The sequence below is a fragment of the Salvelinus fontinalis genome, chromosome 4 (assembly GCF_029448725.1).
Source record: "Salvelinus fontinalis isolate EN_2023a chromosome 4, ASM2944872v1, whole genome shotgun sequence".
Classification (NCBI taxonomy): Eukaryota; Metazoa; Chordata; class Actinopteri; order Salmoniformes; family Salmonidae; genus Salvelinus; species Salvelinus fontinalis.
The window spans coordinates 40,974,899-41,000,164 of NC_074668.1; the positions used below are offsets into that span (position 1 = coordinate 40,974,899).

At 44.5% G+C, this 25,266-nt stretch overlaps 1 protein-coding gene across 3 annotated transcripts in view; it reads left to right on the top strand.

The window, feature by feature from the left end:
* Positions 1-25,266, top strand: part of LOC129853774 (tenascin-like) — a 118,186-nt gene that overhangs the window by 75,875 nt on the left and 17,045 nt on the right. For all 3 annotated transcript variants that reach the window (XM_055920163.1, XM_055920162.1, XM_055920164.1), the window contains exons 2-10: positions 265-848; positions 1,167-2,387; positions 3,605-3,868; positions 4,542-4,657; positions 5,971-6,124; positions 8,621-8,890; positions 9,723-9,908; positions 11,921-12,010; positions 12,379-12,642. In XM_055920163.1, coding sequence (XP_055776138.1) covers positions 362-848; positions 1,167-2,387; positions 3,605-3,868; positions 4,542-4,657; positions 5,971-6,124; positions 8,621-8,890; positions 9,723-9,908; positions 11,921-12,010; positions 12,379-12,642 — 3,052 coding nt within the window. In that variant the 5' untranslated portion in view covers positions 265-361. The remainder of the gene's footprint in view (positions 1-264; positions 849-1,166; positions 2,388-3,604; positions 3,869-4,541; positions 4,658-5,970; positions 6,125-8,620; positions 8,891-9,722; positions 9,909-11,920; positions 12,011-12,378; positions 12,643-25,266) is intronic.

A 25,266-nucleotide genomic window follows, 5' to 3' on the forward strand; every position in this document is an offset into this window, starting at 1 on the left:
TGAATCAGGCTGTTGTGTGTTGGTCACTGTCGGATCCATACTGGCTAGTAAGGGCAAACTAGAAATGTCAAGATGAACAATGAGTTTCATAACTTGAGAAGTGAGAGTGGGTTGAGATTGTGCATTCAATATTTTATAAATAGATAAAGTAGCTACTGTTCTACAATCTCTCTCCTATTATTTCCTCCACTCTCTCTTACATACGGTTTATCTGAACCTTCTGCTTCGATTCACACGAGGCTTTCTTTTTTCCTTTGATTCTAGGATACAAGGGCATCTTCGCCATCTCACAGATAGAACGACTCCGTTCTCCTGACAGATCACGAGCTCTCCCAGCAGGACGTGACAGGACCTGGTCACCATGGTGATGAAAGGCCTGCTCCTAGGCTGTGTGACCGTGACCGTGTTGCTCCAGCTCTCCAGCGCCGGCCTGGTCAAGAAGATCATCCGCCACCGCAGAGAGACCCTGAGAGACCCCTCTGAGAACATGACCCTGCCCCACCCTGACCAGCCAGTGATCTTCAACCACATCTACAACATCAACGTCCCCTCCAGCTCCCTGTGTTCCGTAGATGTGGAGAGCCCCGGAGGAACCGAGATCAAGCCCAAAGGAAGTCCAGTCCAGTCGGACATGCAGACCACAGAGCACCTGGAGCACACGGTGGACGGGGAGAACCAGATCGTGTTCACCCACCGCATCAACATTCCCAAGCAGGCGTGCGGCTGTGACAACCACATGCACGACATGAAGGACATCCTGAGCAGGTTGGAGATGCTGGAGTCTGAGCTGTCCAGCCTCAGAGAACAGTGTGGCAGTGGAACCAGCTGCTGTGGAGCTCAGATTACAGGTACAGTATAGTACAGTTGGTCTACAGACACTCTAGGCCAGTGTTTCCTTTGATAATGAGTTGATTAATTGAATAATGTATGTTAGTGCTATGACAAAAACAAAAGGACCAGGATTTGGATTTGGAAACACTGCTCTCGGGGCAGTTAGTTGTAGTTTCGACATAGATAACATTTTTAGATTGGTCTTAATTCTTCTAAAGATCAATAACCCCTATTCAGACTTGTCTTGGTCTTTGTGCATAGTATTTGTGATAGAACTTTTACCATTATAAATCACCTAAACTGAATTTTGTGTTGCTCCCTCCATGTTTCCTCAGGTGAGGTGGCCACCAAGCCTTACTGTAACGGCCGTGGTAACTTCAGCACTGAGACCTGCAGCTGTGTGTGTGAGCCCGGCTGGAAGGGACCCAACTGCACCGAGCCTGAGTGCCCCAACTTCTGCCAGGACCAGGGGCGCTGCATCGACGGCAAGTGTGTCTGCTTCGAGGGCTTCGATGGAGATGACTGCAGTATGGAGCTGTGTCAGGTGGACTGTGGGGACAACGGGGAGTGCATCGACGCCATGTGTATCTGTGAGGAAGGCTTCACAGGGAACGACTGCTCCCAGACCAACTGCCTGAACAACTGCCTGGGGCGTGGCCGCTGCGTGGACGATGAGTGTGTGTGTGACGAGCCGTGGACGGGCTACGACTGCTCCGAGCTCATCTGTCCCAACGACTGCTACGACCGCGGCCGCTGCGTCAACGGAACCTGCTTCTGCGAGGAGGGCTTTACCGGAGTGGACTGTGGGGAGCCTATCTGCCCCAGCAACTGTAACAACCGCGGGGTGTGCGTCAACGGCCAGTGTGTGTGTCACTCCGGCTACAGCGGGGAAGACTGCTCCAAGCTCACCTGCCCCAATGATTGTACTGAGAGAGGCCACTGTTTCAACGGGAGGTGCATCTGCGACCCAGGCTTCGAGGGAGTGGACTGTTCCATTTTGTCCTGCCCAGACAACTGCAGCAACAGAGGCCAGTGTGTCAATGGAGAGTGTGTCTGCAATGCAGGATTCGAGGGCGAGGACTGTTCTGAAATCTCCTGCCCTATGAAGTGTCTGAACCAAGGGAGCTGTGTGAACGGAGAGTGTGTGTGCAGTAAAGGCTTCGCGGGGGATGACTGCAGCATCAAGACCTGCCCCAAAGACTGCCTGGGACACGGCGAGTGTGTTGACGGCAAGTGTGTGTGCTTTGTGGGCTTCACAGGCAAAGAATGCAGCGAGCTGACTTGTCCCAACAACTGTCTGAACCGTGGCCACTGTGTCAATGGCCAGTGTGTGTGCAACCAGGGCTTTGCTGGGGAGGATTGCAATGAGAAGACGTGTCCCAATAACTGCCTGGAGAGGGGTTACTGCGTGGACGGGAAGTGTGTGTGCTTCGAGGGATTCCAGGGCCTGGACTGTTCTCTGCTGACCTGTCCAGGAGACTGCGAGGACCAGGGGAAATGTATGAACGGAGTGTGTCTGTGTAACGAAGGCTTCATCGGAGAAGACTGCTCTGAGGGTAAGAGACACAGTCTGCGTCCCAAATGGCACCCTATTCCCTTTATAGTACACTATGTTCAGGGGTGTAAAATACTTAAGCAAAAATACTTTAAAGTACTACTTAAGTAATTTTTTGGGGGATATCTGTACTTTACTTTACTATTTATATTTTTGAGAACTTTTTATTTTACTCCACTACATTACTCCATACATTTTCCCTGACACCCAAAAGTACTCGTTACATTTTGAATGCTTAACAGGAGAATGGTCAAATTCACACACTTATCAAGAGAACATCCATGGTCATCCCTACTGCCTCTGATTTGGCAGACTCACTAAACACAAATGCTTAATTTGTAAATTATGTCTGAGTGTTGGAGTGTGCCCAACTATCTGTAAATTTAAAAAAAAACAAGAAAATCGTGCCGTCTGGTTTGCCATACATAAGGAATATGAAATGATTTATACTTTTACTTTTACTTTTGATACTTAAGTATATTTTTCAAATGACATTTACTTTTGATACTTAAGTATATTTAAAATCAAATACTTTTAGACTTTTACTCAAGTAGTATTTTACTTTTACTTTCACTCTTATTTGAGTCATTTTCTGTCAAGGTATACTTTTACTCAAGTATGACAATTGGATACTTTTTCCACCACTGACTATATTTGACTAGGGCCAATACGCTCTGGTAAATAGTAGTGCACTATATAGGAGAAAGAGATTTCCTTTGGTTGACGAGAGTATTGTTTGATGTGATGTCATTTGTTTATGTTGGCGGATATTTTGAAGGAACATTTCCACATGATGACATTCATTGAAGTGCTAATGTGTCTGGCCTCACAACATTGTTTATATTCCTTTAAATGAATAATATTGCAGTTTAATGTGGTTGTCGAATGATGACATATGGGTTGAGGTTTTCCAAGGCTGTCGGCTTCATCATGGAGAATTGATGATTTGGTTGAAGTTAGGTCATTAGTAGCCGCAAAATAACTCAGATCAGAGAAAAATGTCAAATTATACTGTTGAAGCCCACCCTCCATTGAACTGTAGTTGTGTTGCGGTAATTTTCATACAAAAAAAATATTCACTTAGCCTATCTTGACATTTTAATTTCCCTGCTTCCATCATATAAACAAGCTTCCATGATATAAACAACAAAAAAACTATTATCACTTCTAAAAATATGAATATGTCCCCTAACATGTTGTTGTTTTGTGTCTCTCCAGTGTCTCCACCCAAGGACCTGACAGTGCTAGAGGTCACCCCGGAGACAGTGGACCTCTCCTGGGTTAACGAGATGCAGGTGTCAGAGTACCTGGTCACCTATGTGCCAACCGCCCTTGGAGGCCTGGAGCTGGACATGCGTGTGCCTGGGGACAAGAAGACTGCCACCATCAGTGAGCTGGAGCCTGGTGTGGAGTACCTGATCAGTGTCTTCGCTGTCCTCAACAACAAGAGGAGTGTCCCTGTCAGTGCCAGGGTGGCAACACGTACGTCAGGAGTAGCGTAACTTTGACCCAAGATGCTGACCTTGGGTCAGTTTAGCATTTTCCCCACTAATGGTTAAGGTTAGGATTTGGGGAGGGGATCCTAGATCTGTACCTAGGGTAAAATTCACCCCAGGGCCATAAGACACCTCTACGGTGCCCACATTTGGACATTCTTTGTCTCAGCAGGTACTCATGATAAGGCTGACTAAAGTCTGACTGAGACTGTCCTAATATGGACACCGTACAACCTTAACCTTTGATGCCTGACTGCTATGGGGTAATGCAAAATGCCATTCATTAAGGGCAGTCAATAAAAATCCAATGTAACTTTTAATATCAACAAATTGATTACAGGGCTAATGCGAAAATCTGTTGCCAATGTAATTTCATTAAATCACTAATTTGTACCTGGGATGGTGCAGTTTTTCAATGTTGCCCTTAATCTACACTTCATTGGAACCAGCTGGCCGTGAGTACATGTCTGCATCTCGATGGCGCCCTATTCCTTATAGTGGACTACCTTGACCAGCGCCCATAAGGCTGGCTCTGGTCTAATCAGTGTACTGTATAGGGAATAGGGTGCCATTTGAGATGTAGCCATGTGCTGGGTGTCCTGAGGGTTAAGTAAACAGAACATCAAATATGGTCTTATTTGTCCGTCTCATCCCCTTAGATCTCCCTGAGCCTGAGGGACTCAAGTTCACATCAGTGAGGGAGACTGCAGTAGAGGTTCAGTGGGACCCGTTGGACATCCCCTTTGATGGCTGGAACCTCATCTTCAGAAACACTGTGAGTTAGCAACAGTGGATCCCTCATCTTCAGAAACACCGTGATTTAGCAACAGTAGATCCCTCATCTTCAGAAACACTGTGAGTTAGCAACAGAAACATCGTGATTTAGCAACAGTAGATCCCTCATCTTCAGAAACACTGTGAATTAGCAACAGTGGATCCCTCATCCTCTGAAACACTGTGAATTAGCAACAGTAGATCCCTCATCTTCAGAAACACTGTGACTTAGCAACAGTAGATGCCTCATCTTCAGAAACACTATGAGTTAGCAACAGTGGATCCCTCATCTTCAGAAACACTGTGAGTTAGCAACAGTGGATCCCTCATCTTCAGAAACACTGTGAGTTAGCAACAGTAGACCATTCATCTTCAGAAACAGTGTGAGTGGGCAGCACGCCCCTCTCCTGTCTCCCATGGTGCATTGCATGTTGTTAATGGAGCTCTCTCTACCTATTCCACAAGGAGGAGGTTGAGATCTTCAGAAGCCCACAGCCTATCATTATCCCTGTTTCCCTGTGGAAGAAACCATATACGCCCCATAACAGGACAGACATCCACTCCAAGCTTCAGTAATTGCCCTAGCTATGTGTCTGCGTCCCAAATGGCACATAATTCTCTATATAGTGCACTACTGTTGACCAGAGCCCTATAGGTCTATGGGTCCTGGTCTAAAGTAGTGCACTATATAGGGAATAGGGTGTAGGGTGCCATTTGGGAGGGAGATTATGTGAAACAGGGTTAGTATTTCATGGAAAATAGTTTAGCCGAGACAGTATCCAAAGACTGTTTTCTTAAAGTCTCTAAGTTCAAATGTGACTAAATGTTCTGCGAGGCTTCTATTGACAGCTCTAATGGCCATGTACTGCAGCCATGAGGCACAGAATGATTATTGTTTCTTAAAGCTTTTTTTCTTTTCAAGAGCCTATGAGAAATAGTCCTAGGACATGAAAGCCACAGTTCATTACATTCAGCGCCACACACTCTACTATAGTTCCACCATCACAGACAGGACCCCTGAGTATGATGTGGCTGACCTATTCCCACACCAAGTGTTTTTGTCCCAAATGGCTCCCTACTCCCTATATAGTGCACTACTTTTGACCTGAGCCCAATTGGCCCTGGTCAGAAGTAGTGCCCTGTAAAGTGAATAGGGTGCTATTTTGGGAAGCTGCCTAAGCCTAAGCTTGCCTTTGAGGTGGGTAATGATAGATACACTAGATAGATAGGTACTTTATTAATCCCTAAGGGGAACTGTGCCATTATGAACCATGCCATATAATTTTAATGATTGGAGTTGTTTGGTGTCGGCAGAAAGAGGAGAACGGAGAAATTCTGAACTCCCTGGGCAGCCCTGACACCATGTTTGAGCAGTCTGGGCTGGGACCTGGTCAGGAGTACGAGGTCAAACTGGAGGTGGTGAAGAACAACTCCAGCGGACCCCCAGCACGCAAGAACGTTTTCACAAGTGAGTGTACATCCATTTGTTTACAGGACAACAATTTACTCCTCCAGGCAAATAACCCCCCCCCCCAACCAAGTATATGCACTTGGTGGCACTGTGATACCCAAGGTTTACAGAATCATATATACAGTAGGCCTTTGATTTAATACCTCAAGGCTTGAATCTCTGAAGAAGCTTTGAATTAAATGTTCAGAATTCATTCAGAATTAGATTTTTATTTTCATACCTGCCAATGCGGGCTACACACAATTACAGGTAAATAACTAATTCAAATATGGAGAGCTTCACACAGGGACCTGCCAGCATCAAGTCTACTGTAATGCTTGTATTCATGACATATTTGCATGGGAATAAGCCATAAACCCCTCTTACGCCATTCTGACCTGCTGCATACATTTTTAAATATGATTTCCATCAATACAGACAGACTCAGAAGCGGCTTTCAGCTGTCAAAGTTACACACAGAAACACATTGTCACCTTGATCCAATAGATTTCTTGAATATCCCCTCTGCTGCAGCTCTGAGATTGTGTCCTAAATGCCACCTTATTTCCTATGTAGTGCGCTACTTTTGACCAGGGTCCTATGGGACTAGTAGTGCACTATGTAGGCGACAGGGTACAATTTAGGATGCAGTCGGACAGTCGGTAGAAGGCATCCTGAAGTTCCAACATTGAGTGATTAGCTCATTACTTTTCATATCATCGTCTTGATTTACTAGAGGCAGTAAAAAGCCATCACTACCCCCTTGGAAGGTTTAACAGTTATGAGGAAATAATACTTCCATCAGGGTGCTGCTATCAAGGCTAATGGCTTGTATCAGTGAGAAGTACTTTGGGTTTGTGATCAATATAACTACAGGTTTTGGGGTTGAAACTATACTCCAACTGCCAGCTTGGTTCCCACCAACCCTCTCACCAGCCAAGCTATTTTTAGGTGGCTCGAGGGGAGGTTAAAATACACTGCACCACCAACACATTCAAGACTGGTAGTCATCGAGAATGGTGTTTTATTATATATATTTTTTTTTAAAGCTTTGTGGAACATTCCAGCACTGAAATGGGATCTGAACAGAGTGTGAGCTTTTGACCCTGCCCCAGAGAGTTCTGTTACAACCAATCAGAATAAGGCCATTTCAATATGCTGAAGAAAATGTTCTTCACAAGGTTCTCTACTAACCTTTATGGCCTCACCTCCATCCCAAAGCAAGGTCAGACTCTCTCTGCTTATTTATGGTTTGATAACTACCCCCGGTTTGCCAGAGTAAACGGAGCAAGGCAAGGAGAAGCCATTAGCCACCTGACATTCTCCTCTTATAGACCTCCTCTGTAGGATCGGAGGGTACTTTGTAAGTTAACGCATTGACTGTCACTATAGGACCTGCATTTACAACGTGTGTGAAGTCTATGGAGCTGTTGAACAATGGAACCTGAGCACCATACTGGGTGGTGTTAAACACACACACACACACACACACACACACACACACACACACACACACACACACACACACACACACACACACACACACACACACACACACACACACACACACACACACACACACACACACACACACACACACACACACACACACACACACACAGCAGCAGTGGGATGGGGTCCCCTATATCTCCATGTCACTCAAGGCTTCTTTATGTCTGCCATTAACACACATTGACATACTGTAGTGGGATTTGCATTCTGGGGGTCTAATTGCATGGAGTGATCCCGGCCCCCCCTCACTCTCCCCTTCCCCTCCCCCCATGGTATGTATGTGTGTGGGATGGAGGCACCACTTTGGAGACAATCACAACCGCACATATGCACGCACACACATGCACACACGCACACACACACACGTGCACAAGCACACAGCCAGTCTCATTGGGGGTTAAATCTGTGTTAAGCTCCAATGCAGGTTCCATGTCTTATCTCCCTTTTGCAGAAGGTTTGACTTTCCTGAAGTTGCTGAAAGTGACAAATCAATTCCATCACACTGTAGGGAAAGTGCCTTTCATGCTCCAGGTTTTGATGTGTACTTACATGAACAACCGCATGCATGGATGCATACTAGAAAATGCAGTGTTTTCAAACTGTTATTGGTAGTACATGCTCTCACTATTCATATTCAACCCTGTAGCAAAGGTTCTGATGAGAGCTCACACTCTCTAACCTGGATTCCAAGTCTCTCTGCCCGATCCTTGTTGTCTTACCTGGGCACCTGCACCCAGTACCACTTCCTCCCTTGTCCAGTGCATTCCTAAATAGGCAACTTACCTTAATTTAACAACCAAACCCCCTTCTTTGGCCTACGAACCTTATGAATGCTTACTAAATGCTTATTAAATGGGATTCGACCCAAATAGCACCATATTCCCTATATAGTGGACTACTTTTGAGCCGGTACCATAGGGCTCTAGTCAGAAGTAGTGCTCTATATAGGGAATAGCACCCTGTGTTCACCCCACCCCCTTTTCTGGCCTCCTCTCTCTGCAGAGATTGATTCGCCCAGAGAGGTGGATGTGCGTGACGTAACGGACACCACAGCGCTGGTGACCTGGTTTCTGCCGGTGGCCATAGTGGACGGGGTGAGCGTGACCTACGGGCCCAACGACAACCCCTCAGACAGGAACACAGTGGAGCTGTCCTCCAGCGACACACAGTACCACCTGGGCAGCCTGAACCCTGACACAGAGTATGAGGTGTCTCTCATGGCAAAGAGGGGAGAGATGACTAGTGTTCCTGTGTCTGAGAACTTCCTAACAGGTAAGACACGAGCAATGTCCCAATTGGCACCCTATTCCCTTTATAGTGCACTACTTTTTTTTATCAAGGCCCATTACTGCTCTGGTCAAAAGTATTGCACTATATAGCAGGGTTGGGGTCAATTTCAATTTAATTTGAAATTCCAATTAAATTCTTGATTTCATTAATGAAGTGGAGAATGTACATTGAATTCAATTCGAATTTCAACAATCGTCAATTTACGCAATTGGAATTGAATTGTGATTAGACTGTTTGAATTAGAATTGTAAAAACATTTAATCTTTGTAATTTAATTGAATTGAATTCAATATTTGTATATGTCCCAGTTAATATAATTAATGCAGTATCAAAAGGTGACTACATGATTTGTTTAAGTAATTTCAACTTGTAGTTCTATATTTCCAGCACAGCTAGGCTGATCAGCCTGAAAGCCTGAGGGAATTTAATTTGAATTTGAATTTGTAGAAGTTCTGGGGATAATATGGAATAGGTGAATGGATTATTGGAATTACCTAACATTGGAATTGAGAGGAATTGAATTATCTCAGAATTCAAATAATTGAACTAAATGGAATTTACAGGGATGGAATAGAATTAGAATTGAATTTGTGGAATTGACCCCAATCCTGCTATATAGGGAATAGAGTTCCATTTGGGATGCAGCCAAGGAACCTGGAACAAGCCTTTCATACAGCACTAGGGTTGCAAAATTCGGTTTAAAAAAAAGTGGTGGTCTGTTCTCAACTGGGTGTCTGGACCACACATGGTACTGTATTTACATAAGGATCATACCATTCCCACTCCGACTGATCTGTGACTGGATGTGTTCCAGACCTGGATGCCCCGCGGGATCTGCAGGCGGTAGAGCTGACTGACGAGAGCATCACTCTGGAGTGGAAGAACAGCCAGGCTAAAGTAGACAACTACCGCATCAAATACGGCCCCCTCTCTGGAGGAGACCACGGGGAGCTGCTGTTCCCTACCGGACCCCTGGACACCACCCAGGCCAAGATCAGTGGTAAGTGATCTCATTTGAATATCTGTAAAACCCTGGCGAAGGCAAAGGGCTCAAATGCGTTAGTTATATCAATAAAGATATTTTTATTATTTTATCTATTTCAACTACCCTTAAAGAGTTTCTCTTCCAAACAACTTCCTAGTCACTTCAGTTAGCTCCTCAATTCAATCAGCTTTGTTGGGGAGCGAGGTAGTGGTGGTGTTCCGTTCCCTTTGGTAAGACAGAACCCATCCCACTAGTCCAGAGTTACAGGATGCTGTGGTGGTGGGGATGTTGAGTAATGTCTGGTGGTGCTAGTCTCGTTTCCCACTCTACAGGAAGTGAGGAAGTGAACTGTGCTTCTGGTACAGTTTCAGTTTTTAGATACTTTTGTTTTCTTTGAGTTTACATTAACTCATTAACTCTTTGTAACGCTCGTCGTAGGAAGTAGAGGGAGACCAAGGTGCAGCGTGGTTAGCGTTCATGATTTTTAATCAAACTGAACACTGAAACAAAAAAACAAAGTAGAACAAAACGAAACAGTTCTGTCAGGTGCAGACACAAAACAGAAAACAACTACCCACAAAACACAGGTGGGAAAAAGGCTGCCTAACTATGATTCCCAATCAGAGACAACGATAGACAGCTGTCCCTGATTGAGAACCATACCTGGCCAAAACATAGAAACACAAAACATAGAATGCCCACCCCACATCACACCCTGACCTAACCAAATAGAGAAATAAAACGGCTCTCTAAGGTCAGGGCGTGACACTCTTTTTAAAAAAGGATTGAAAAAGGATTTATTTCAATGTGATAACAGCTTTAAAACAACCATGCTATCTTTGTGTAAATGAATAGATATTGTTTGTCAATGTAAACGGCGGCGTCGCTCTGCCAACTATTCAGCCGCCAAGCATTTGTGGTCCTCTTTCAAAAATGTTCTGCATTATATTCAATGCACTTACAGTATTTCCAAATGGCCTGCTTTGTTTTTGTGTCGTGAAACGTTTGCCCGGGCACAAAATCCCCCCAATTTATTAGAAAACAGCCAAAAGGAGAATGCAATTCGGGCTTTAAATGAAATAACACTGCTGCTTGTTTCAATGTGAGCTCCATCCTGGTCAAACAAGAAAAGCAGGGAGGGCTTTTTTTCATCCGCATGCGTCGGCACCCAGAATGCACCATGCTTTGAGGTGGGCGGACGGACGTGTTTTTCTAAACCATGTGCCACTGCATTGAAGGATTAGGCTCCCTAGCTGAGAGAAAAAGGAAAAAGATTCCAAACCAGTAATAGTGTCCTTGGGAGGCCCATCCCCTGTATATAAGGCCCAAATGGCATTCCATTATCTACATCGTGTTTTACTCCCTACATAGTGCACTACTCAAAAAAAGTGCACTCTGTAGGGAATAGGGTGCCATCTGGGACACACCCAGTGTTTCTATTTCGCTGACTGACGTCCCCCTCCGCTCCTCTCTGATCCTCACACACCTCAGCACTTTTTTCACACAGTTATTATCTGTAATTGCCTTCACGCTTGTGATTTTATTGATAATGAGTTTCCTCTGCATTAGGTGTAATTTCATGCTGCAAGACTCCTAGTGCTTGGCTGCCTAGTGACCTCTGTGGGAGTTAATAAAGGAAATAAGGGCAGTTGGACTGAGGGCTGTTAATTGCACCGCACACAGCGATCTCAAAAGCCTCTTATATCACAGCAAATGTTGTTTCTGGCCCATACAGAGCCTCTTCTAGAGCCATCAGGGCAAATAGAGGTTCCAAATACAGGTTCCAGGATGAAGAGGCTGAAACCCAATTATGCTTGAATCTTTTTTTAGGCAATTAAGACCTTGAAGAGCTTGAGTCTTTTTCATTGTTGTCGAAGCTATTAGCTGCAAACAGCTGAGTGTTTTTCTATTACACTATTTTCATACATCAAAACCTGATCATTGGTCAATACAACAAAAATATGTTCCTCATACTCTGTTTGCATACATCCGGTACAACACGTGTTATTTGTCTGTGTGTTGTGTAGGCCTGAGACCTGGGACAGAGTATGGGATGGGAGTGACTGCCGTGAAGAGTGAGCGTGAGAGCCTTCCTACCACCACCAATGCCGTTACGGGTGAGATCTATTCACTTTCACTGCATTATAAATGAATACATTGTGTTGTTTACTGTCATGGATAGTAGTAGGAATCTACTAATTATAATTCCCATTCAACTATTTACCTCCTACAATCCACAAATAGTTATCTCCACTTGTCTTGCACAATTTGAAAACCACAGTCAGACATCCTAGTCTTGTTAGCCTGAAATACACTCCTTCTATATTTCCTATTCTATCTTCTATATTCTCCTTCTATACTATGCATTCTATATTCTTCGTCTATTTCATATTATTTGTTCTATATTATCCTTCTATGTTCTATATTCTCTTTCTATACTTCATATTATTTGTTCTATATTCTCCTTCTATATTCTAATCTTCAGCATTGGATGCGCCTAAAAACCTTGAGGTGGAGTCTTCCACTGAGACTCAGCTGGTGCTGGTGTGGCAGAAGCCGGTGGCTAAGATCGACAAGTACAAGTTGCTATATGTGTCAGCCGACGGGTACAGGGCTGAGTTGACGCCCTTCTCCAATGACATCAAGTTCACCCTGAGGAACCTGACGCCTGGCATGCTGTACACTATAACCCTGACCGCTGAGAGGGGACACAAGCAGAGTGGCCCCGCAACCATCTCAGCAGCAACAGGTCAGTGAGGACTATTCTAGCCTTGTCCCATACATAGAATTAGAATGAATAGAGCAGGTATCCCCATTCAGGTCAGTTATGCCATAATGGGAGGGCATATTGAGTGTCCCCTCATTCTATTTACAGTATATGGTCCCATACTGCAGTAGCCACAGGTCAGTGTGGATAGAACCTCTCCAAACCTGGTCCCATACATATCCTTTTATGGTCTCAGAATGTACAGTATGTATACGAGCCACAGGTCAGTGTAAACAGTACTGGAATTGTCAAGCCAAATCTTCAATTTAATTGACAATAACTGTCTTGACAATGACGAGTTGGCAAGAGCACAAACTAATCTGGAACCAGGCTAACAGTACACCTCTCCTAGCCTGGTTCCAGACTGTATGTACAGTATCTAACTCTATCTTCATTGGCTAAAGCACAAACAGACTGGACGACTAGGCTACATCTCTTCACATGATGAGTTTTAGAAAATAATTATGTTAGGCTATACCTTAGCACTACTACTATTCATCTTCCATTTATATTAACTATCAACAATCTCTTACTGTATCTTAAAAAGCTATAGGAGGGATTTACACTGTCCATCATCCATGTTGATGCTGTATGGTAGGGGTATTGAAGAAAGCACATTTTTTTATTCTGTGAGAATCAGTTTGGGCTGTGTTTTGTGAGGTTTGGTGCTGTAGGGTTTTTTATTATATGGTTTTGTACTGTAGGACCCCAGCCCTTTTCTCATTAACCAAAGATTCCGTTTTGCTCTCGAGGCCTACAGCCAAACCTAGGCAATGAATTGAATTCATTGTTACTACTTTTCTGTCTGTCTCTGTTTCCCCCCTCAAGCCTTTAATTTAACTGAATGTGGGTTTATTTGACTTATTTTACTGAAATAAGGAAAGAAAAATAAAAGATGATTGTGATTTTTTTTCTTCTCGCTAGCCCCAGTGGTCAGGGTGCTTCCAAACCAAACATTTGAGAAGAAAGTCCTCCAGTTATGTAACAGGGTAGCCATTCATATGTATGGCTATGGGCAAAAAGTGAAAACGCTGGGATGGAAAACGCTGGGATGGTTCAGAATAACTTTATTTTGTTGAATCTGTGTCCCATGCTGCCAAGATGCAGAATGGAGGCAGTGTGTGTGTGCTCCATACAAAGCTCATACATGTGATAATTGTTAGAGTGAGCCCATTCCCCTGTGTTTTTTGTGTGATTTGACCACGAGGAACTGTGGGTCTGTCAGATAAAAGGACACATGCGGGAGCCCCTGTTAAAACATTGTGTCTCCGAAATGAACACTCCTCTAATCCGCATACAGCATTCGTTCCTCCGACCGTTTTTAGCGTCTCCAGACGGGTAATGCAAACACAAAGCATGCTGCATGTTAGCAGGGATATAAAGGGATTGGACAAGGGGAGAGGGGTGTGGGGGTTGCCCACCCTTTCGCCCCCACCCCAGGTCTGGGCCTTACTTGTGTTTGACAATCATCAGGCATTGAAAGGATTACAAGAACCTGAGTTCAAGTGTTTGGAGGCCCACTGGAGTGAGCAAATAAGAAACACTATACCTCTGGCGGGGAAAAACGCTCAGGAACAGCGGTTCTGAATTTTGAATGCTGAGCAAGTAAATGCTGAGCAAGTAACCATTGATTTGAGATAATAAATCTCCCGGTAAATTGAAAGTACCAGATCCGTCCAGCAGTCAGAAATGTACAGGAAGATCAGGAGACAATAAACCTGCAGTTTTACCATCATTTAGGCTAATCTGCAAATTCAGGGACTCACCGAGTTGTGGGGAGCCTTTGTGTAAACGGAAGACTCAGGCACAATGAGAGAAAACTGTTTGATTGATCATATCTTGAGCAATAGTCAAAGGAGTCAATAACCTGATTGGAATAATAGAATAAACACATCAGAATGTATTGGCTTTAGTGCCCTGCACACACCATACAGACTATGACGTATAACCCTAGAGTGTAAACAAAGCCTTATTAAGATTCTGCTGTACAGAACCCTCTTCTTTAGTAGTTTGGTGATGGTTCCATACGCCCACGTGAACCAGTGGCGGTCAGTGCCGTTTAAGATGAGGGAGGATGATTATTTTTTTGTGGGCCTTATTTCTATTACAGCATATTGGATGACTGTCATTCATATTCCGTTCACCCAGCTCAATGTAACATCGACAGGTTTAGGCCAGGGTTTCTTGAACTATGGTTTGGGACCCAAAGTGGGCCCTGAGCATGTGAGCCAGTGGAGGCTCCTCAGAGGAGGAAGGGGAGGACCATCCTCCTCAACGAATACATAAAATAAAAAAAATTGTAAACAGATAAAACTATACAAAATATACTAAATATATATATATAAAAAAAGGCACGTTTCTTTTTTTGCTGAGTTTATATATATATATAAAAACTTTATATATATAAAAACTCAGCAAAAAAAAGAAACGTGCCTTTTTCAGGACCCTGTCTTTCAAAGATAATTCGTAAAAATCAAAATAACTTCACAGATCTTCATTGTAAAGGGTTTAAACACTGTTTCCCATGCTTGTTCAATGAACCATAAACAATTAATGAACATACACCTGTGGAACGGTCGTTAAGACACTAACAGCTTACAGACGGTAGGCAATTAAGGCCACAGTTATGAAAACTTAGGACACTAAAGAGGCCTTTCTACTGACTCTGAAAAACACAAAAAGAACGATGCCCAGGGTCCCTGCTCATCTGCGTGAACGTGCCTTAGGCATGTTGCAAAGAGGCATGAGGACTGCAGATGTACTGTCAGACGCCTAAGACAGAGCTACAGGGAGACAGAACGAACAGCTGATCGACCTCGCAGTGGCAGACCACGTCTAACAACACCTGCACAGGATCGGTACATCCGAACATCACACCTGTGGGACAGGTACAGGATGGCAACAACAACAACTGCCCGAGTTACACCAGGACACACAATCCCTCCATCAGTGCTCAGACTGTCCGCAACAGGCTGAGAGAGGCTGGACTGGGGGCTTGTAGGCCTATTGCAAGGCAGGTCCTCACCAGACATCACTGGCAACAACGTTGCCTATGGTTACACTGAGGCCTGTACTCTGGAGCGGGATCAATTTGGAGGTGGAGGGTCCGTCATGGTCTGGGGCGGTGTGTCACAGCATCATCGGACTGACCTTGTGGTCATTGCAGGCAATCTCAACGCTGTGCATTACAGCTATGCATTACAACCTCCCTCATGTGGTACCCTACCTGCAGGCTCATCCTGACATAACCCTCCAGCATGACAATGCCACCAGCCATACTGCTCGTTCTGTGCGTAATTTCCTGCAAGACAGGAATGTCAGTGTTCTGCCATGGCCAGCGAAGAGCCCGGATCTCAATCCCATTGAGCACGTTTGGGACCTGTTGGATCGGAGGGTGAGGGCTAGGGCCATTCCCTCCAGAAATGTCTGGGAACTTGCAGGGCCTTGGTGGAAGAGTGGGGTAACATCTCACAGCAAGAACTGGCAAATCTGGTGCAGTCCATGAGGAGGAGGTGCACTGCAGTACTTAATGCAGCTGGTGGCCACACTAGATACTGACTGTTACTTTTGATTTTGACCACCCTTTGTTCAGGGACACACTATTCCATTTCTGTTCGTCACATGTCTGTGGAACTTGTTCAGGTTATGTCTCAGTTGTTGAATCTTGTTATGTTCATACAAATATTTACACATGTTAAGTTTGCTGAAAATAAACGCAGTTGACAGTGAGGACGTTTCTTTATTTGCTGAGTTTATATACACTACCGTTCAAAAGTTTTGGGTCACTTACAAATGTCCTTGTTTTTGAAAGAAAAGCACATTTTTGGTCCATAACAATAACATCAAATTGATCAGAAATACAGTGTAGACATTGTTAATGTCGTAAATGACGATTGTAGCTGGAAACGACAGATTTTTTATGGAATATCTACAGAGGCCCATTATCAGCAACCATCCCTCTTGTGTTCCAATGGCACGTTGTGTTAGGTAATCCAAGTTTATCATTTTAAAAGGCTAATTGATCATTAGAAAACCCTTTTGCTATTATGTTTGCACAGCTGAAAACTGTGGTTCTGATTAAAGAAGCAATAAAACTGGCCTTCTTTAGACTAGTTGAGTACCTGTAGCATCAGCATTTGTGGGTTCAATTACAGGCTCAAAATGGCCGGAAACAAAGAACTTTCTTCTGAAACTCATCAGTCTATTCTAGTTCTGAGAAGTGAAGGCTATTTCATGCGAGAAATTGCCAAGAAACTGAAGATCTCGTACAAAGCTGTGCACTACTCCCTTCACAGAACAGCGCAAACTGTTTCTAACCAGATTAGAAAGAGGAGTGGGAGGCCCCGGTGTACAACTGAGCAAGAGGACAAGTACATTAGTGTCTAGTTTGAGAAACAGACGCCTCACAAGTCCTCAACTGGAAGCTTCATTAAATAGTACCCGCAAAACACTCATCTCAATGTCAACAGTGAAGAGGCGACTCCGGGATGCTTTGACGTCCTCCAACCTATCAGAGCTCTTGCAGCATGAACTCACATTTTGTCCACCCAATCAAAGGATCAGAGAATGAATCTAGTACTGAAAGCATAAAATACAGCTAGCTAGCACTGCAGTGTATAAAATGTGGTGAGTTGTTGACTCAAAGAGAGATAAAGGCAATAGTCGAACAGTTTTGAACAAATTAATTTCTTCCAAAATGAAGGAGAGACAAGAGAAAAATAGAGAGAGAGAGTTCTTCATTTTTTTCACTTTCTATTTCACTTACTTAGCTAGCAAATGCAGCTAGCCTACTGAAACACCCTGCTCAAACAGAGGAATGATATGTTAGCTAGAACACAACACTGGAACTCTTCCAATTAAAGGTAAGCTGTTGGTTTACTAATATATTGCCACCGGGGCCCGCCGGTGTAACTGCTTACTGACTGTACACTGTAACGTTACTGCATGATTGTAGCGGGTTTACTAACGCGTTAGTTCTATCAGCTATGCTGACTATGATGTTACCACAGATAGAACAATGAGTTTAGTTATACATATCTTTGTAGCAACTATGGTGACAACGATGTAGGCTGTGTGTAGCGGTTTTTACATTTACATTTAAGTCATTTAGCAGACGCTCTTATCCAGAGCGACTTACAAATTGGTGCATTCACCTTATGACATCCAGTGGAACAGCCACTTTACAATAGTGCATCTAAATCTTTTAAGGGGGGGGGGGGGCAGAAGGATTGCTTTATCCTATCCTAGGTATTCCTTGAAGAGGTGGGGTTTCAGGTGTCTCCGGAAGGTGGTGATTGACTCCGCTGTCCTGGCGTCGTGAGGGAGTTTGTTCCACCATTGGGGTGCCAGAGCAGCGAACAGTTTTGACTGGGCTGAGCGGGAACTGTACTTCCTCAGTGGTAGGGAGGCGAGCAGGCCAGAGGTGGATGAACGCAGTGCCCTTGTTTGGGTGTAGGGCCTGATCAGAGCCTGAAGGTACTGTGGTGCCGTTCCCCTCACAGCTCCGTAGGCAAGCACCATGGTCTTGTAGCGGATGCGAGCTTCAACTGGAAGCCAGTGGAGAGAGCGGAGGAGCGGGGTGACGTGAGAGAACTTGGGAAGGTTGAACACCAGACGGCTGCGGCGTTCTGGATGAGTTGTAGGGGTTTAATGGCACAGGCAGGGAGCCCAGCCAACAGCGAGTTGCAGTAATCCAGACGGGAGATGACAAGTGCCTGGATTAGGACCTGCGCCGCTTCCTGTGTGAGGCAGGGTCGTACTCTGCGGATGTTGTAGAGCATGAACCTACAGGAACGGGCCACCGCCTTGATGTTAGTTGAGAACGACAGGGTGTTGTCCAGGATCACGCCAAGGTTCTTAGCGCTCTGGGAGGAGGACACAATGGAGTTGTCAACCGTGATGGCGAGATCATGGAACGGGCAGTCCTTCCCCGGGAGGAAGAGCAGCTCCGTCTTGCCGAGGTTCAGCTTGAGGTGGTGATCCGTCATCCACACTGATATGTCTGCCAGACATGCAGAGATGCGATTCGCCACCTGGTCATCAGAAGGGGGAAAGGAGAAGATTAATTGTGTGTCGTCTGCATAGCAATGATAGGAGAGACCATGTGAGGTTATGACAGAGCCAAGTGACTTGGTGTATAACGAGAATAGGAGAGGGCCTAGAACAGAGCCCTGGGGGACACCAGTGGTGAGAGCGCGTGGTGAGGAGACAGATTCTCGCCACGCCACCTGGTAGGAGCGACCTGTCAGGTAGGACGCAATCCAAGCGTGGGCCGCGCCGGAGATGCCCAACTCGGAGAGGGTGGAGAGGAGGATCTGATGGTTCACAGTATCGAAGGCAGCCGATAGGTCTAGAAGGATGAGAGCAGAGGAGAGAGAGTTAGCTTTAGCAGTGCGGAGCGCCTCCGTGATACAGAGAAGAGCAGTCTCAGTTGAGTGACTAGTCTTGAAACCTGACTGATTTGGATCAAGAAGGTCATTCTGAGAGAGATAGCAGGAGAGCTGGCCAAGGACGGCACGTTCAAGAGTTTTGGAGAGAAAAGAAAGAAGGGATACTGGTCTGTAGTTGTTGACATCGGAGGGATCGAGTGTAGGTTTTTTCAGAAGGGGTGCAACTCTCGCTCTCTTGAAGACGGAAGGGACGTAGCCAGCGGTCAAGGATGAGTTGATGAGCGAGGTGAGGTAAGGGAGAAGGTCTCCGGAAATGGTCTGGAGAAGAGAGGAGGGGATAGGGTCAAGCGGGCAGGTTGTTGGGCGGCCGGCCGTCACAAGACGCGAGATTTCATCTGGAGAGAGAGGGGAGAAAGAGGTCAGAGCACAGGGTAGGGCAGTGTGGGCAGAACCAGCGGTGTCGTTTGACTTAGCAAACGAGGATCGGATGTCGTCGACCTTCTTTTCGAAATGGTTGACGAAGTCGTCTGCAGAGAGGGAGGAGGGGGGGAGGGGGAGGAGGATTCAGGAGGGAGGAGAAGGTGGCAACGAGCTTCCTAGGGTTAGAGGCAGATGCTTGGAATTTAGAGTGGTAGAAAGTGGCTTTAGCAGCAGAGACGGAAGAGGAAAATGTAGAGAGGAGGGAGTGAAAGGATGCCAGGTCCGCAGGGAGGCGAGTTTTCCTCCATTTCCGCTCCGCTGCCCGGAGCCCTGTTCTGTGAGCTCGCAATGAGTCGTCGAGCCACGGAGCGGGAGGGGAGGACCGAGCCGGCCTAGAGGATAGGGGACATAGAGAGTCAAAGGATGCAGAAAGGGAGGAGAGGAGGGTTGAGGAGGCAGAATCAGGAGATAGGTTGGAGAAGGTTTGGGCAGAGGGAAGAGATGATAGGATGGAAGAGGAGAGAGTAGCGGGGGAGAGAGAGCGAAGGTTGGGACGGCGCGATACCATCCGAGTAGGGGCAGTGTGGGAAGTGTTGGATGAGAGCGAGAGGGAAAAGGATACAAGGTAGTGGTCGGAGACTTGGAGGGGAGTTGCAATGAGGTTAGTGGAAGAACAGCATCTAGTAAAGATGAGGTCAAGCGTGTTGCCTGCCTTGTGAGTAGGGGGGGAAGGTGAGAGGGTGAGGTCAAAAGAGGAGAGGAGTGGAAAGAAGGAGGCAGAGAGGAATGAGTCAAAGGTAGACGTGGGGAGGTTAAAGTCACCCAGAACTGTGAGAGGTGAGCCGTCCTCAGGAAAGGAGCTTATCAAGGCATCAAGCTCATTGATGAACTCTCCGAGGGAACCTGGAGGGCGATAAATGATAAGGATGTTAAGCTTGAAAGGGCTGGTAACTGTGACAGCATGGAATTCAAAGGAGGCGATAGACAGATGGGTAAGGGGAGAAAGAGAGAATGACCACTTGGGAGAGATGAGGATCCCGGTGCCACCACCCCGCTGACCAGAAGCTCTCGGGGTGTGCGAGAACACGTGGGCAGACGAAGAGAGAGCAGTAGGAGTAGCAGTGTTATCTGTGGTGAGCCATGTTTCCGTCAGTGCCAAGAAGTCGAGGGACTGGAGGGAAGCATAGGCTGAGATGAGCTCTGCCTTGTTGGCCGCAGATCGGCAGTTCCAGAGGCTACCGGAGACCTGGAACTCCACGTGGGTCGTGCGGGCTGGGACCACCAGGTTAGGGTGGCCGCGGCCACGCGGTGTGAAGCGTTTGTATGGTCTGTGCAGAGAGGAGAGAACAGGGATAGACAGACACATAGTTGACAGGCTACAGAAGAGGCTACGCTAATGCAAAGGAGATTAGAATGACAAGTGGACTACACGTCTCGAATGTTCAGAAAGTTAAGCTTACGTTGCAAAAAATAAATGAAATAAAAGATCTTATTGACTAAAATGATATAGTACTGCTGGCTGGTGAAGTAGGCTGGCTAGCAGTGGCTGCGTTGTTGAGAGTGAAGCTGGCTAGGTAACCTCGACAATTTCTCTAGATTTCTCTAACCTGTCTAGGATCAGCGTGGCGCTAGCGGCACACCCCCCCCCCCCCCACTGAAAAACCAGTGCCGCGAAATTCAAAATTTTTTTTTTTTTTAAATATTTAACTTTCACACATTAAAGTCCAATACAGCTAATGAAAGACACAGATCTTGTGAATCCAGTCAACATTTCCGATTTTTAAAATGTTTTACAGGGAAGACACAATATGTAAAGATGTACATCTATTACCTAAAAACACATTAGCATAATCCACCATCTTTTATTTGTCCACCAACACCAGTAGCCATCACCAATTCGACTAAACTAAGATATTTATAGCCCCTAACCAACAAAAAAACTCATCAGATGACAGTCTGATAACATATTTATGGTATGGGATAGGTTTTGTTAGAAAAAAGTGCATATTTCAGGTATATGGCATAGTTTACAATTGCACCCACCATCACAAATGGACTAGAATAATTACAATGAGCAACGTGTTTACCTAACTACTAATCATCAAACATTTCGTAAAAATACACAGCATACACGAATCGAAAGACACAGATCCTGTGAATACAGACAATATTTCAGATTTTCTAAGTGTCTTACAGCGAAAACACAATAAATCGTTATATTAGCTTAGCACATAGCAATTAGCAGCCCAGCATTGATTCTAGCCAAAGTGAGCGATAAAAGTCAACATCGCCAAAAGATATTAATTTTTTCACTAACCTTCTCAGAATTCTTCCGATGACACTCCTGTAACATCATATTACACAATCCATATAGAGTTTGATCGAAAATGTTTATATTTAGCCACCAAAATCATGGTTAGACAATGTGAAATGTAGCTCAGCTGGTCAGAAAATGTCCTTGCGCCACTTAGACAGTGATCTACTCTTATACATAAATACTCATAAACGTGACTAAAAAATATAGGGTGGACAGGGATTGATAGACAATTTAATTCTTAATACAATTGCGTTATTACATTTTTTAATTTATCCTTACTTTTCAATACAGTTTGCGCCAAGCGAAGCTACGTCAAAAAACATGGCGTCCTAAGCCACTAAAATGTTTCGACAGAAACACGATTTATCATAATAAAAATGTCCTACCTTGAGCTGTTCTTCCATCAGTATCTTGGGCAAAGGATCCTTTCTTGGGAGAAATCGTCTTTTGGTGGAAAGCTGTCCTCTTGCCATGTGGAAATGTCAACTGCGTTCGGGATGAACTGAAAAGCGTGCCCAACTTTTCACATCGTTGCAAAAATAAATGTCCCAAAATCGCACTAAACGGATATAAATTGCTATAAAACGCTTTAAATTAACTACTTTATGATGTTTTTAACTCCTATAACGAGTGAAAAGATGACCGGAGAAATATAACAGGCTAAACTAACGCTTGGAACAGGTGCGCGCCGGTGTCCTCTAGGCTCATGACGCAGCTCCCAAAGAATGACTAGCTTCAGGGTTTTTTCATTTGTAGGGCCTGTGAACGCGCAATCGACCCCGTTGGAATCGTCATCACGTAAAGGCATCCAGGGGAAGACGTAAGAAGTGTCCGTATAGTCATAGCAACGACAGTGCCCTTTTAACTGACTTCAGAAAAGTGGCCAACATTTCTCAAATCTGACTCCATGTCAGGGAAATTGCTGTAGAATGGGCTCTGTTCCACTTAGAGACAAAATTTCAACTCCTATAGAAACTATAGACTGTTTTCTATCCAATAATAATAATAATATGCATATTGTACGATCAAGGATTTTGTGGGAAGCCGTTAAAAAAATTAGCCAAATTAGCATAAATAGTCTAAACAGCGCCCCCATCCCCAACAGGCTAAACTACACAATTATCTTGGATACAAGGACAGCAAAGACAACTAGCTAACACTACGCTAATCAAGTCGTTCCGTTGTAATGTAAGTTTCTACAGTGCTGCTATTCGGTAGAAGTTGGCTAGCTAGCAGTGTTAGCTAGCAGTGTTGGCTAGGTAGGAGGACGGCAGCGCGGCAGGCGAAAATAGCTGGCTAGCTAACCGATAATTACTCAAAGCTACACAATTATCTTAGATACAAAGATAGCAAAGACAACTATGTAGCTAGCTAACACTACACTAATCAAGTCGTTCCGTTGTAATGTAATCGGTTTGGCTTGGAAAGTTTTTTTCGCCTGGTCATATACAGCTAATGTGTTGTGCATTGAAGTCCACAAGTGAAGGGAAGAGGTGAGAGGAGGAGAGCGCATGAAAATAAATATAACATGGCTGCTATGAAAGTGAACTGTGTTTACACGTGAAAAACTATTTCTATATCAGCTAGATGCAGGCAAGAGTGTGCACGGCGGTATTCAATGTCACTGTCAGTCCATGTGTCACTGTCTGTCACCTTAAATTTGTCTCTCGACCTGTGTGCACCTATAAACTTTATAAATGTATAAACTTTCATTCATAGGCTAGCCTGTAGCAACCTCATGATGGCTATAGGGAAAAGTTGTGTATCATATAGTAGCCTAAACCTATCGCTGTTACATTGAACTGGGTGAATGGAATATGAATGAGAGTCATCCAATATGCTGTAACAGAAATAAGACCATGCTCATGAAAAAAACAACATCCTCCCTCAACTTAAATGGCACTGACCGCCACTGATGTGAGCAGTGGGTCGCCGAGTTATGAGTAAACATTTATAATGACACACTATTTCTTCTTAAATTCGGTCATTCAAGGACAGAAAATTTCTCATTTGGGTCTCGAGCTGAAAAAGCTTAAGAATCTCTGTTTTAGGCTACTACATGATACTAAAATGTTCCCTGTACCCATCATGAGGTTGCTACAAATCAAATCAAGGTTTATTTGTCACGTGCACAGAATACAACAGGTGTAGACCTTACAGTGAAATGCTTACTTACAAGCCCTAACCAACAGCAAAATTTAAGTAAAAAAATAGGTATTAGGTAAACAATAGATAAGTAAAGAAATAAAAAAAACTGATTAATGACAGTGAAAATAACAGTAGCGAGGCAATTTACAGGTGGTACCGGTACAGAGTCAATGTGCGAAACCTAGCCTATGAATGAAAGTTTACAGCGTAGGTGCACACAGGCCGAGATAATTTTGAGTAATCAATTGAGGAGACAGACAGTGACGCCTTGCACAGTCTTGCCTGCATCAAGCTGATCTAGGGTGTAATCATTAGTCCAACAGTTGCAAATTAGAGTTTTTATTGGACAAACTAGGGAAAGGGGGATACCTAGTCAGTTGTACAACTGAATGCATTCAACATAAATGTGCCTTCCACATTTAACCCAACCCCTCTGAATCAGAGAGGTGCGGGGGGCTGCCTTAATCGACATCCAAATTCAGCTATGTTTATCTCCTTTTCGACTCAGTTTGCTTCCGTTTAAGAAACAAACACAGTTCACTTTCATAACAGCCACATACAAACAACATGCTCTTTGTTTTATATGATTCCTTCTCGCAACTATCTATGCGCTCTCCTCCTCTCATCTTTTACCTTCACTTGTGGACTTCAGTGCACAACACATCAGCTGTCTGTGACCAGGCGAAAAAACCTTTCCAAGCCAAACCTTCATATCATGACTGCTAACCACTACACACAGACTACACCTTTATCATGTCATAGTCAACATATTAGAACTAACTAGAACTAATGTGTTAGTAAACCTGCTACAATCATGCACAGTCAGTGTACAATCAGAAAGCAGTTTAGCAGTTACAATAATTTAATGAAACCAAAAGCTTACCTTGACTTGGAAGAGTTCCAGTGTTAGATAGCAGTAGCCAGCTAGCTAACATAGCAACCCTCTCTGTTTGAGCCAGGTATTTGAGTAGGCTAAACTAGATAGCTGCAATCTCTAGCTAAGTGAAAGTGAAAGTTTTAAAAAATACAATCAAATCTCTTTCTCTCTCTCTCTTGCTTCTCCTTCATTTTGTAAAAAAATGATTTGTTCAAAACTGTTCAACTATTGTCTTTCTCTCAATTTAAATCAACTACTCAACACATTTTATGCACTGCAGTGCTAGCTAGCTGTAGCTTATGCTTTCAGGACTAGATTCATTCTCTGATCCTGGACAACATGCCAGTTCATGTTGCAAGAGCTCTGATAGGTTGGAGAATGTCCTCCGGAAGTTGTCATAATTACTGTGTAAGTCTATGGAAGGGGGTGAGAACCATGTGCCTTCAATGTACCCA